General features: G+C 43.0%; 1 protein-coding gene across 28 annotated transcripts in view; it reads right to left on the reverse strand.

The window, feature by feature from the left end:
- The window catches only part of trol (terribly reduced optic lobes), a 126,326-nt gene that overhangs the window by 78,171 nt on the left and 33,209 nt on the right, over positions 1-14,946 (reverse strand). For all 28 annotated transcript variants that reach the window (XM_046623057.2, XM_046623039.2, XM_046623052.2 and 25 more), the window contains exons 2-6: positions 1,298-1,454; positions 837-931; positions 615-753; positions 314-482; positions 48-208 (exon numbers count right to left, since the gene is read on the reverse strand). In XM_046623057.2, coding sequence (XP_046479013.1) covers positions 48-208; positions 314-482; positions 615-753; positions 837-931; positions 1,298-1,454 — 721 coding nt within the window. The remainder of the gene's footprint in view (positions 1-47; positions 209-313; positions 483-614; positions 754-836; positions 932-1,297; positions 1,455-14,946) is intronic.

Genomic DNA, 14,946 nt, shown 5'->3' on the forward strand with positions numbered 1-14,946 from the left:
AGGTCATAGCGACGCTGTGTTAGACATCAGAGGTATTCTATACTCACATTGCATGTTTCTAAAGCTGAAATCCTCTGGATCGAGCACTATGGTGCCAAGAGAATGGAGATTGACCTGTTTTTCGAAGACCGAGCGGACCTGATCCTCGTTCGAGTCGTTCGACACGATGTCGAGGGTGACCTGCGTCGTGAAGCGGTCGGAAGTTTTCCTGAAATATGAGTCGTCAGATAAAAGCTCTGCTCCATTGGACCGTAGGCTGACGTTAAATCGCGAGCCGAGGTGGCCGCGGAAGGATACCGGTGAAGATACTCACGAGAATTTGAGGATGGCGGTACCGGTATCGTAATCGGGTAAAGATCGTTTGTACAACCGGTTGATTTCAATAATCAGCTGTTCGCTGAGATTCTTGAATTCGGGTGTTCGTCGATCAGCGAACTCCGACTTGAAAGGTTCTGTGATTTTTACGATAACTCGGTAGTAATCTGCAAGAGATCAAATTGAAGTTACTTGGATTGTCCCTGATGCAACCAAACGCTTGGGAAGCCATTGTAGTGATGCAATCAGGAAGTTGGGCGGTTAAGGCTACTTATACGAATGATTTTTGCTTTACTCACATGTGCCGCCAAATGGTTTTGATTCTGTTCCTGGATCTGTTTTAGGAAATGGTATACTCTCGGTAATGTCGTTGGTGATCGTGTCACCGCTTCCGGATTCTCCATAGTCCTCGTCATCGTCCCCGCCGTTATCCGAAAACTGTGAAAACGTGAGAAACAATCGTGATCCATTCCTTGCGAACTTTACCCTGATATCCGATTAGAATGGAGTATTTTTCTTACCTCATTTTGGTCAATGTTGTTTTGACGAGGCGTTCTTCGTAGCGATCGCTTGAATCGCTCGTTCCTTTCAGAATTGTCAAACAGCGAATTGACTTCTGGAGAAATTAGAGAAATTCATAAGCTCATTATTCTCGTTGGGTAGTGATTGGCTAATACTAATTGTCTTTCGAAAGAGATTTCGAACGAATTCCACGACTGACGTACTGGTAATTCGCAAAGTGATTTTTGTCCTTTTGCCAAATTGAAGGGTGAGAAAATCGGAGCAAACGACCTACATCACCTAACCTGCCATGGCCAGGCGATGAATACATCCCGTAACTTGATGTAAGGGAGCAATTATTGTACTGTACCATGATTCGTGAGATCTTTATTCGAATCGTAAAGCTCTTTTATGGTAGAGTCGCGTCTAAGTCTGGTTAAAAAATAATGCTGTCTAATAAAATGAGCCTAAAATACTGTACCATAGCTCTGCTTATCCTCTTCAACCGATTCCTCTTGAGAGCCGCGGAAGAAGTCAAACACGCTTTTTTTTATTCTGTGTATGATAGAGGGCTGGTAGTGCTTCTGGATCATAGGAAGTTCAGCACGGTCGGCAGCATCGAAGACCAGATCATCGTTCTGCAATCAGAGCGAAAGAAGGTCGTTAGAAGAAAAGTCGACACTGCCGTGTATTCGCCAAACTTTTGCCTGCTTCGCTGAGTGCGTCGAATTTCCCGGGGCAAAGACGTAGAGTGCTCCATAAGGCCAATTTGAAGAGAGATGAATAATAAAAGTGATTTGGATCTGTTCACTCGGCCCCGCATGGTCGCTGTTTCTCAGCGCCATCGAGGTCTATTGGCTGTTTGCCGAGTATCACCCAGTGCTCGCACGCTTTGCTCGTAAACTACCAATTCCCACCTAAATACGCGATATAAATTCAGGATCAGAATCGAGAGTCCTTTCCCACCCTTCGCCCGCCTACGCCCGTTACCCCATACTTCACGCCTAATGCACCAAGATACAAACCACGTGGTTTCTGAAACTGCTTCAAAGATACCGAGCATGTAAACCGACCATCCTGAGGTCAGTGACGCGACGCCCAGGTGCTACGACCCAGACAAAAGGTTCCGAACCCCACCAAGGATCAAGTAGCTGAGGCCAAATGCTCAGGGGATTCCGGAACGTATATTGACCGTGTCGAACTCGAGGACAAACTCGTTTCGTCTAATTTTCAGTTCGTTAAATCGACACTTGTTGCGGTTTACGATTAAGATACTCGAGAGGAAGATAAGGACATGAAACCGGACTGTCTAAGAATTGAGAAGCTAAAAAAAGGCACTTGAAACACGTTTATTCTCAAGGAGTTTGAACCAGTTAGAAATGTTTTGACGTTCAGGTTGATGCCTGTGCTTAGATTTACACAGTTAAAAAGGTTGCTTTGGTCAGTTAAACGTAATAGTTGTACTATTCGTAAATCGTTGGATGAGTTCGTTCATTGCCAGCCGTTGTTGTAACTAGCCACTTCAGTTAGCACACCACAATTGCGATATGAACTGCCTACAGCACAAAAGGCGTTTCATTGAACGCTGTACCTACAAAGTGATGGAACAATATTACACGACCAATATTTGTAGACCATGTACAAAGAATATAAGGTGGTCCGTCAAAAGGCCCTCAAGGTAGCTAACGAGTTGTCAAACAAGGATTGTTAGGCACGTTAAAAGCAGCTCTGAACTACGTCGGCGAGTTCTGAGCATCGGGGCACGTGGTTCAATTGCAAACCAGTCCACAAATGGATCGTCCTAATTTGCATATATATAACACGTGGCTTGAAGTTGCGCCGAATGAAGATCAAGTCGGAGGGAAGGTCGTCTTTGGCGAGACGCGTTTCGTTTCATGCAGTTAAGAGACATGATAAACGAGCAAGGCTGAAAGCGGTTCTGCCGACGCTCAATGTGAAATCCACCGAGCTAAGATTTCACTCACATTTGTAGTTTTCATTTCGTCTCCGTTCTCACCGAAGAGCCTTTACTGTCAGTTTCGACTCGAAGTCGCGGGATCCGAGCGGCACCATCGTCGAAATACAAGCACGTAGTTGTCCGAAAAAGATCGTAGACCGGACTTAGCGCGAAAATCCTTTGCAAAACTCTTCCGGAATAACCAAGTTTCGTCGTCGTCGTCGTCGGGAAGTCAAGAGTCGAGACAATATACCTACCTACTCGCTGTAATGCCGCCACGGGGGTGAAAAGGGGAAAATGGGGGCGGATATGCCTTCCGAGGAAAGCGAGCGCGGAGGTGGGAAGAAATAAAGAGGGAGACACAGGAAAGGCATTCACCAACAAGCCAAATCGTGCTTGGCCTCGATGATAACCGCAGCGTACTCGCCTATCGCCTGTATAAATATATGTACACAAACGGATAGGGTGCTGCCCGTGTTTATTGGCCGACGCCTTGTGACACCACCTTGGAACCGGAAGTGGCTCAGCAGGCGCACCGTTTGAAAATGACCGGGAATTCGGAAGTTGTTTTACCTAGCAGTAAATTCTTACGAACTGACTAGTGACGATCCGGTTCCTTGAAATTTGGGATTTGGTCGATGAAAATTCACTCCAATTTTAAGACACAAAATACTGCAGTAAGGGAAGTGTACCAGTTGTTGACCCGGTCCCAATTATTTATATTTTTCGGTTGTATCTGTCTGATCGTTAGTTCTAAGATTACTAAAAAATAAATTTGTACCGTCTAAGCCTCCAGCAATTGGTTTTAGTCATCGAGAAATTTACAATTTGTGCCGTCAATTTATAATTTTGAAAAATAAAAGGGTTGGTAATGGATCTGAATGTGTCAATAACTGGTATACTTACCTTAAATATTACAGTGTTTATGATTAAAGTTCTCCTTCCGAAAATCTCATTCTTAGTGGAACTTTATTCCACAAAAATTATCGTCAAGTTTGTTTATTTTCATTTTTGTCGAGATCAAACCCAACGTTTATACACCATAGCGGAAGGAAATGCAAAATCATGGTTTTAACGGGAGATGAAAATATATGTAAATGAATACACGCGAGGGCGAAAAGTCTTGTTGGAAAACGAAAGCCTTGTTCAACACGCTAGGCGCTTGGCATATTTACTCTCGGATTTACGGCACTCTATAAAACGGAACTTTCAATGAATTATAAAAATGGCAGTGAATTTTTCCGCAGATAAACAACAAGCTGCGGAAATCGGATATCACTCGCCCATAATTATCAAAAACAAATCTGTAAAGCGTTTACAGATGATTCGGGGCGTGGGTGGGCAAGCTGCTCGATATTAGTCGCCAAATCCGGTCGCATTTTTGCATAAATTTTCGTAACAACGTATTAGATTTAGATTTAGAATAGAAATCGCAAATTTTGCGTTACGTGCACGACACTCTGGAATTTTAAATGAAATCGCGTATGATAATTAATAAATATAAGTAAATTTCAACTCGCAGAACATCAAACGCACCTGATATCTGGATCGAGTAGGAATATCGGAACGTACGGTTTGAAAAGCGAATCTCGTGAATGAAACCAGCGCACGGGCAATTAGCGAAGCGGTGTCACAGAATTGTGCAAAAAGTGGGAACATCCACGCCTTTAAATGCCAAAATTTTTACATTCGAGCTTACGGTTTAATTCAAGAGGAAAAAGGTCACGCGAGATTTATGAATGGTGTTCGGATTCTCTCTGTACGGACATACATGCTATTAGCCGTTACCGATCGGAATACAATTATGGCTGAAGTGGACTTTGTTTGTCTGGATTAAACGCTAGTAAATCGGTGTTGAAATCACGCGCGCAGAAGAAGAATTTTTACACTTGAAGAAAAATTTTGTAAATCGAACGAAAGCAGGCTTGAGACAAAAGAAAAACCGAATCAAACTAAGAAATGTAAAAAGAAACTATGTTCCTCAACTTGACCAAGTGTGAATCAAATTTGAATAACTTTTCAGTGGTCAAAAGACGAGAAGTTTGTCATAAAACACACGTACCGAATTTTCGTGTGTAAAACAACGCTGTATAAAGATTCGCAATAACCTAACTGCAGTGAGAAAACATGATGGAAAGAAAAAAAGAAAAAAGATGAAAACCGAGTAAAGAGTTTGCCCCGTCCGTTATAAAGTTGTTCAGCTGTTAATTCTGCGGGGCGTCGAAAAGCGCCCGGTATTCTTTATGCAATATACGCCAAGACTCTCGTAATTGTTGGCAAAGGTTTTGTCCTGCCAAAGAGGAGTAGGTAGGTATAAAAGTTCTCAAGTCTCTTAAGCCTCGCGTCGTCCTCTAAGAAGGACTGCCAAGTTTATCCGGTTCAGAACGTGGAAGCGTGTACTAAACGGAAATGCCGTTAAAGATCGGCTTTCAACTTCCGGAACACTCTGCACAGAAGCGATGCTGCATATTTTTTCGTGGATTGAAAATCTTCTACTCAGATACGAAGGGTTTTAATTGCTTCCGATGTGCAAATCACGGTTTTTTACCCCCCCACCCTTCTCTCCGTGGCCTGTAATTTATTCACCGAGCATGTACCAATTTAATTAACGCCACGACACATTCTTCTTATCCTACTTTGACGCTATCGCCAGGATTGCATAACTGTTATGCTTCCAAGAAAAAAGTTGAACACGTTTACCAAAGATTTTAACTTTAACCCCCCGACCCAAGGAATTGGAGCTTGCTAGCGGTAGAGGTCAACCGAGGTAGCTAGGAGATATGTTTATCTCCGCTAATCGCAAAACTGAAGACAACGTCGCCGCCGCTGGCGCCGTGATTACCGAATCTTTCGTTGACCTTATTCGATGCCGCTACTGGGTCATCCTTCATCTCCGACTCGTGAACATCGAGTCTCGTTTCCAGTCACGTCAACGGCAATTCAGATATTACTTGAATGAAAATTTCATTCCCTCAGCTTTCACCGTTAAGTCGGATATTCTGTACGGGAAGAAGTTAAAATTGCCCGTTGTCCAAATTTTTGGGACAAGAAACGCGTTACAAGAAATTACAGAAAAAAACAGAAGCACAAGGATTTTACCCTGAGTTAATTAATGAAGGAATCAAGTCATTAGTAGATCTGTAACCGAAATAACTGCGATGGAAAGATTTTTTTGATATTATGAGATGTCAGGTTTCAGAAGTTTTGATTTTGCGCTTGATTCCTCGTACCCACGTTTCATGAAAAAACAAACAAAAAAAAAAAACGTGAAAAACGATAAGAAACCTGAAAAATTTATAAGCCTGTAGCGAGAAATAATGCAAGAAATAGCGTATAAATCTTTCATATTTGAAATACATTTACGGTTGTGAAGTGAAGATAGATTTTCTTTTTTGGCCTGCGTATTTGAAATTCTTTAACCGAAGATGACAACAAAATTTGAAAATCTCTCACGACACGATATCGTCGTTTATACAAGTTGACTTCGTAACAAAATTTTATCTAATAGCTTCTCTGGAATTCGAAACATCGAGGCAAATGATTAATTTGTCAATCGAATGGATTTTTTGCTATTGAAAAATTATCTCTACACTTGTGCCGATAGTTTATTATTCTGTATAACTTACAGAGGTGCCTTAAGGATTGCAAATTGTTGTAATAACAAGATATCCTACTATTGAATATCGTAACAAAATTTAAAAATTGAAAAAGATAACACTCCAATTCACCGTTTCGATCCATCTGAACAAACGTACCGAGTAATTATTCATAACCGGTAACTTTCCTTCATTTTAACGCCATATACGTTACTTCTGGAAGAGGTCTGGAATCCGGAAGGAAGTGGCAGGTGGTGTTGGCATCGCTGGGGTGAAAGGGGGGAGGAAAGATGGTCAGAGGGTGTAGAAAAATCCCCAATTTAACGGACTCCTCGAGGGCGTCAAGTTAACGAAAATATACGTCGAGTCGTCGGACGTGCGGCGAGTGCCGAGGGAAAGAAGAAGAAGACGAAGAAGACGAAGAAGAAGAAGAAGAAGACGAAGAAGAGGAGGAGGAGGAGGAGAAGAAGAGTTCGCGGCCGATCGTCGTCGTCGCTTTTGTCTTAAGCCTTGGTATATTAATGCGAAGAACATGTTACAGGAGCGAGGAGCGCCGGGGGTGAGAGAGTGTAACGCCGGAATACTAAAGAGTTGCCCCGAATATCCGTGGGGCAGACCTCGTCTAACCGCGCCTTTGCATTTTAACAGGGCCTCGCGACGCGCCTGCTAAACTATCGCCTCTCCTTCGCCTTCCCTGTTTCGCCGTAACCGGTGTTGCAGGCCTCCCAAAACCGCCTAAATAGTTCTCGAGAGTCTCCCTTCGAATCGAGAGGCTTCGTTGAAACGAACCGATTTCCGCATCTTTGGCAATAGCGGCATTGCACGGCGTCAGAAACTCACAACCGTGATTGCGCTCTTCAATTTTGCATTCGAATGATCAGCCAAAAGTTACGATCCAATGAATTTGGCGAATTGGGCGTTTTGTGAAACCATTTTTTTTTTTGACAGAAAACTGTCGGTTATTTTCAATTCTAACTACAGAGAACGATTTCTCAGAAAATTTCATAACCGGACAACATTTGACGGTTGGAAAAATTTTTTTTTAACCGTTGTTTGAGATGGTAAGAATTTTTGAGATAATTATCTTTTTATCTTCTATTTTGCGGAAAAACCAGTCGTCCGTTTCCAACTTGTCCGAAGCGATTGTCTCTGTGTCTTAAAAATCGTTGAGGTCTCAAGAAAACTCGGAATTACGTTCTCGAGCAATAACGTCGCCTTTTCTCTGAACGTAGAAAAGCAGAAACTTAATGAAGATAAAAGGACGAGAAAGTTAATCGGTCAAAGCTCCGTCTTCGACAGAAGTTGTAAATTTAATTCAGGTATTATCGCACCTCATTGACATTTAATGGACAATATATCGAGAGCCGTTGAACCGTCGACTAGGCTCAAATATTAAGAGGACTCAATTATCGCCTGGAGTCCAAGAGCGCGAATTAAAAACGTAAGCACCAAATTGTATGTAGCTCTTCAAAGTGTGTTTTTTTTTTTTTTTTTAAAAAACTTATAACCAATTTTCAACCAGAATCAATATCGCAAAACGGTTTATTCGAACCAATTAAACCCGCAAAACGATGATCGTAATTTTTTGCAATTTTGCCTGGTACTTTTCTACTTATATTACGTGTATATAATTTTGCAGAAAATCGAGATTCGGAAATCTCGAGTAGCTCGTCAGAAAACGAGGGAGACTGTGGGAAGAAATCCGTCTAGCCATTCCAGCTTATCCTGTACCCTCTGATAATATGAACTCCTATATAACATCCCGAGTAGGCGGAGGAGACAGTGGTCAAATAATCCGGCGACAATCCTCCGCGCCGTCGACGTCGTCCAGCTAAATTGCGGAAACTCGGGGCTCTGATGACTTCCTCTTTTTCTCAACGGGTTGAGAAAAGAGAAGAAAAAAAAAGAATGGAAAAAAAAACTAAACCACCAACCAGCCGCGAATTTCTCTCCATTTGTTTGTATCCACTGAGTATTTTTTACCCACGCTTAAAAATCGAACGAAAAATTAAAGTCTTAGAATATGTACTATATCAGGGACGGCAGAACGACCTTGCCCAACTAACTGAGATGAACGGCGTAAGTCGGGGAATGATGACTAGGGTGATATATTACCGCGAAGCTTTCTTCGAGGAATACTAATTTCGGCACAAATCGAGGGGCCATTTACTCAACGAAGTTATCATCTTATCAGTTGAAAATCAAATTGTAAATCAGAGGAACGTCAATGACGAGAAGATTCTTTGAAAGGACGAGGAATCGTTTCAAATAACCGAAGCCATTGTGAATCTTTTGAAATTACACGACGAGGTTGAAGAAATCGTTGCAAGTTTTGCGGTAAACGACAAATGGTTTCGATTCGTCAATATTCTATCGTTTCCTATCGTATAATATGCTTTTCTCTATTTCCAGTCTGGCAAGTGATTATTTCCAACGATTCTGTGCAGTCCCGAAATCACTTAAAATTGAACTTACAAGAAAGGTATTCGAGGTCGATCCTTCCAATTTGATTTCTTTTGTAATATGTTATAGTAGACTAAAAACTAAATGACACGTGTTTTTTTTTATCTGCCATTAAACACTTCAAGATGGTGAAACCACCCTTCAAAGTAAAGCATGTTAAGGGGCGATTTAATAGTTTTTTTTTCTTCTTTTTTGATGGAGAAAATAACGTTTTTCATTTCTCGTTATGAGAAAACTTTCCCAGTTGAATTCTTTAAATAATATTATGTTATTGTGGGTGAAACTGCCAAATCGCCTCTTGGGATACCTTCCTTGTAAAAATGTTCGGAAGGCCATTGAAATTCAGAGGTGAGATTGATGATCAATGGAAAACACTCGAAATCAACACTGATGAGTTGGAATTACTCAGATTTCGCTTCCGTTTCATTCCTTCCCTTCTTCCTCTACCCTCCCTTCGACTCGTCATCCTCGTCATAAGTCACACGTGGTTCCTGAGCGACCTGCCCGTCCGGCGGTATCCGCGACAGAAAATCAGGTTGTAACCCGAAGCGGTAGCGAAGTGAGTGGCCGACTCGACAAATCACAAAACTCACTTATCACCTTGCCCTCTCTCTTTCTTCGCCTTTCAGGGCGGCGCGAGCTGTTCGAGTTCACGAAGCAACGAGGAGGGAGGCGAATCCCGAAGGATACACGTCCGCGGCGCTCATGTTACCCCTGAGAATATCTAAGCGACCCTAAACACCCTTTAAACACCCTTAAACTCCCGTTAACAACTACCGCCCGCAGTCGGGACCCTGGAACTCTGATTTTCTGGCCTCATGTTTCGTCGCATGTTATGGATACGGTGTGTTAAAGAATGCCACATGTCACCGTGATATTCCAGCTAGAAATGTCGATATATGTACAAGGACATTAACGGTAACGAGATAAATATCAAGGTGTATGTAATTTAAATTTTAGTGATTAAAAAAATAATTATTCCACCGCTCTTAACCTTTTTTCCGTCATGCATTTATTTCGGCATGTTCTTTTACTGAATTTTAGGTATGTCACGTATATCCTGAAAAGCAGAGCGCTTGATGCAACAGAAACATATGGTGATTATAATTTGACGTTGACATCGAGAGAGAAGAATATGTTCCCGAAAATCGATGAGGTAAGTGTCGGAGGCTTGAGCAGTCAATATGTACGAACCTCCGTAAATGTTACAGGTATAATGTGCAAATATTTAACTAATATCGTTTAGGAACTTGGTGATTATTGCGTAACCAGAATTCCACGCTCAAGATATGTTGAACTTGGTAAAGAAAAAACCAGTTCCCAAGAATATCCATTCATTTGAATCGATCTTGGACTTGTTTATATTTTTAGCAGCAGGTTTTAATTGATGCGAGTGGAAAAATCACATCAGGCAAGTCGTATAAAGTGGAATCCGACTACGTAAGCCAAAACCCCTGGTGTAAGCACTCGGATTTCTCGTTCTCAAAGTTAGAAAATGATTTATCATAGGGCCGAAATTCGCGGCGAATAAACTGCACCCTCAGTCAAGTCACGTTAGTATCTTTACAGCTATGCAGTCACGGATCCATTAGAGAGTTAGATGTCGGCCCTGCGGGGCTGCCGCAAGGCGGAGACTAAAAATACACGAAGCATCCCTTGTATTTTCAACTTCTTCGAATAATCGAGGACCCGTTTATGGTTGGGACTTTGGATAGCCTTTCGGTGTCCCGAAGAGCTTTGCAAATGGGATTCGGTTTCTTGGACTCCGGAGTCCGCATGATGTACATTTTTCGCGTACGAGTTAAGACCTTCCCATTATTTTCCACTCCGTCAACTACGGTGCTGTGTCTGAAACTTATTGTTAGTCACTATATACTCTCGACTCTTGTTTGCCGAACGCAAAGACGTCAGCTGGGCTGATTTACACCAACGATGCAGCCACCTTATGTATAGAAAAAGGACTTCCGTCCTGCGATCCCACCACCGAATCTCCCGAGGTGTGTAAATAACGCGTGATAAAAAGAATTCACTAGCAAAACGAACCGGAAGCTCCTCGAGTTGGCCTCACGGACTTTTGTCCCGAAAACTTTGGGCGAGAAGCGACATTAAAAATGTGTCTACTCTTCACTCCTCGGTTGTCTAATGATGAATGTCTTCGAACTGCACACTAAAAACCCTGATTCTAAACGACGGTAAGGTCAAGCTTATTTGACAAAGTTTCTGGCAATGTTTTCACGTGCAGGCTTGCGTCACAAACAAGGCAATTGAGGCCAGTGACAAGATTGATACGACGTTTAGTTGGGTTTAAAACCATAACGGAACCCCCGTTCAAAACCGTTCATTTGTTGAACCATCACTCACCGTCCGCTGTTGATTCCATGCAGAGCCGTCAGGGAACGACGATAGATAATATTCATTTGTGAGGTTTAGTTAGCTGTCGCTTTAGAAGTCGGGGGATCAACTGGTCTATCTTTGGAGATCAAGTGTCAAATCGAATTCCGTCGCCAGGCGTGACTGCCAGGCTCATTTTCATTCGCCAGAATTCATGGTAGTGGAGTGAATCACCGCCTGCAGTGGTATCCCCGACAAGTCGTAACGATTATATATAAGATACGAATTTGCTGCCGTGCGATGTTTTCTGATCGTTAGAATTATTGTAATTAATGTTCCTCTGAGAATCGTTACAGTGATACATTTTCACTGGCATTATAACGGCCTTTGGCAGCGAGGTGATAAACATTCGTATCGTGATGCAGAGAATAGCGCTTACACACAATAAACTGTGTCCGAGAAGGTCGACAAGGACTTGATTTACGTCCCCCTACACATTAATATTTGTGAGAGCGTGCTCCGTGACATCATTCTGTACAGCGATAATTTCTTTCCAATTCGGTCGTCTCGTTATGCAACCGCAATCTTAAACTTTGAGCGTACGCTGCCAGCGTGTGTGCGAGTAGCCTATGACCGAAAACGACCCGCCGAGTGTTCTGCGTATGCCTTAGAGTTCAGATCAACGTGGCAGAGTCGTTTGCGTAGTATGTGAGCGTGTAACACTGCACGTATTTCGTTTGACGCCAAATATGTCGACCCGTTAATTTCAGCCGAATATTCTCCATGCGGTATGTAGGCATGAATTCATGGATCCGAATCTCCGTGGTTCTCATGGTTTGCATGTCATTCATACTTGACGAGATCGAATCTTCCATGCCATCGCATTACCAATGAAAGTCGCGAGAAATTTTCGCGAATTATTATATCAAGCGCGAAACGACATTTGTTCGTATCAGTGCGCGTATGATGGTAAACTAATGTGCTGACTGGATATCCCACCGCGTAAATAAATCCTACAAACGGAAGACGTGACACCGCGAGCTGCTGACACTCGCGAAAACAGCTCGAGCTGTTGTTCCATAGCGAAAACAAGTCATAGGCAGGTGGATATAATATATCCAGGAAAAAGTACAAGAAAAAAATTTCATTCCTTCAATGCTGACTTCGGTCTATAAGTTTGGATGTTGTTCCAAGATTCTGATCAACAAGACCGCGATCCTTTTACGGAACGTTTACAATGTGCTCGCCGAGTTGCTATCAATTTTTCCTTGTCTAATCGTCTTCCGGTAGACGTAGCCCGCCGTTTCAGCTAACATTTTACGTAGGTGCCACCTGGTCTTGGTTACGACGGAATTGACTTCACCGAAGATTTCGTTTTGTCCTTTCGCCGTAAAAACTAGTGCTGCTTTTAAAACAGAAGAATCGTGTGATGATTCATGGGTAGTTGCAACATTGAAACTGACCATGATTCGCAGATGCGTTCTCGCCGTCAGATTTCGACTCAGATCTCACGTAAAGCTGGAGTTGATAAGGTTTCTGCTTACCGAAGCAGAACACGGTTCGTAACTAGATGATTGCTCTTATGAAGAAGCGTCGTCGCTGCAGATTGCGAAAGGCGATGTACACCAAGCGGAATGTGTAGAACGACGGGTGAAGATGGAAAGCACAACTGTTGCACTTCGGATCCAGTGGAAAAATGCAGTCTGCGCCTTAAATGGTCGAAAAACGCGTGAACACTGTCCGTTCAGTGCTCTTCACTGAATATTTGATGAATATTTCGGTGATGCTAAAGGTACCTGTAGACCCTGCATTCCGAATAGTTAACATGTAAAGTTAGTCGAATGCAGGGGATTTATTCGCAAGCTCGAAGGCGCGTCGAGAAAATTGGGTCCCAGCTGTCAAGGGGCATTAAATTCCAATTGATCACGTCGTCAAGGCACGGGAATGAATCTAGAATACAGTTACAATGGAGCGTGTGACAACCGGAAATCACCGCCTCCACCCAAACTGTGAAATATTAATACGTAGTTGGTTGATTTTGTGAAAGAGCGCCAGGTTTTGAGGTCAGCCGCGCTGCCAGCTAGACACATTTTTATTATACCTTATAAGAGCAGCGGGATATTCATTTGATTCGCGCTCCTTCGCTCTTCTACCCGCCACACCGCCGTGCATGGGACCATTTATATTTCAACACGCCGGCGCATTCATCACGCATCGCATGCACAGTCAGTCAGTCAGTCGTCGTCGTCGTCTGAAAGACCCCGCCACACTGATTTTCCCTCTGAATGACACAAACTTTTCCAGTCATCCGCGCTGCACACATTATTAAGCCCCGTGCCGCTGCATGCCGGCGTTCGCATCCTCGTCTGTAGCCCGTTTGACGTACCTACCTACCCTCGTTTTCACACCAGCTTTAAATCGAGACGGTTTTGTAAGGGATCCTCGTCCCTGCACCTCAGAGTGCAGACCAAAGCGTCACGGGATAGGATTGCAGGGTATCGATCCGTCGCTGTGTGACTCCGCGGTGTACTTGAAAGTTTTAAGATTCATACTCAAATGAGTATCGACACCATGAACTGATCTGGTCAGGTTCATTTTTCACTAGTAGAAACTCCAGACCCTGAATATGAAAGAAGATTAAAGACCCTCAATGATTTCAGACCATTTCAGGATCGCAGAATTGGGTATCACGCTAACGAATGTTTCTATTCCTCCGACTCTCAGACACTTCGACAACGAACCTTTTGTTCAATTCAATCGCCTCTTCAACGAACGTTTCCATTCCGAACTTATTTCCATTATGACGTCAGTTTAGGCGTGCCTAAGACCGACCAGACAGACTGTAAACCGTGGTTTATTACTTTGTCGCGCCTTCTAGTGCGGATTTCGTAATAACATGCTTGAAAGTCGTAAACCGTGGAATGGTCTCCGGGATATTTTTCTTCTCACATCGCGAAAATACCTTGACATAATCATGTATGGTCATTCAATATTACGAACATGCGCGTGACGCCGGTTTTTAAGAAGAAAAGACCATTCGATTCCATGCAGTGAAGACGGGAAGGTATTGCAGAGATCTGGAAAAAATCATCTTACGTAATCCAGAATGGCCCGTTATCATCCTTCGACTGAACGCCGCGACGCGAAGTATGCAAATTTTCCGGACGACGCTGAATGTCGAACCCATTATCTTGGCACCAAGTATTATTCGACACTCATGTCTACCATGCAGGGAATCGCGCCGAAACACGCGCAATGAACATTCAACATTTACATCATAATAGTGCAGAATAATACCACCAGTCAAACAACGTTCGAACGAAGGACATTCGAAATCACATTACCGCAGACTCGAATCTTGCTTTCTGAGTCACAATTCCACGTGTCTGGAGAATCTACGTCATCTGTTTCAGAGGCGGAAGCATGGGCTGAGAAAAAAAAGAATCTAAAATCTCCTCGACGGACGTGATCCACGACTGTAATCCACTGGACAACAGAAAACCTGCTGAACCAGGCTACCCTTTCATTGGGTCAACGACCAGGTCTCGAGTCGACCGTGCAATGCATCATCCAGATATTCGTGCGTCACTAAAATGTTGCGACAAATTTACGGTGCTCACTTTGCTCGCGACTTACATTGTCTTCAACATTCATCTCCAATGGATGTAACGCGGATATCTAGGATGGATATACAACATCTCTATTGGATACGTATATGTGAACTGCCATGATGTTTGATAGATCTCCATTAGAATTCCAATCTGTGTTCGCTATTTGTTCATC

Source organism: Neodiprion pinetum, chromosome 4, assembly GCF_021155775.2.
Source record: "Neodiprion pinetum isolate iyNeoPine1 chromosome 4, iyNeoPine1.2, whole genome shotgun sequence".
NCBI lineage: Eukaryota > Metazoa > Arthropoda > Insecta > Hymenoptera > Diprionidae > Neodiprion > Neodiprion pinetum.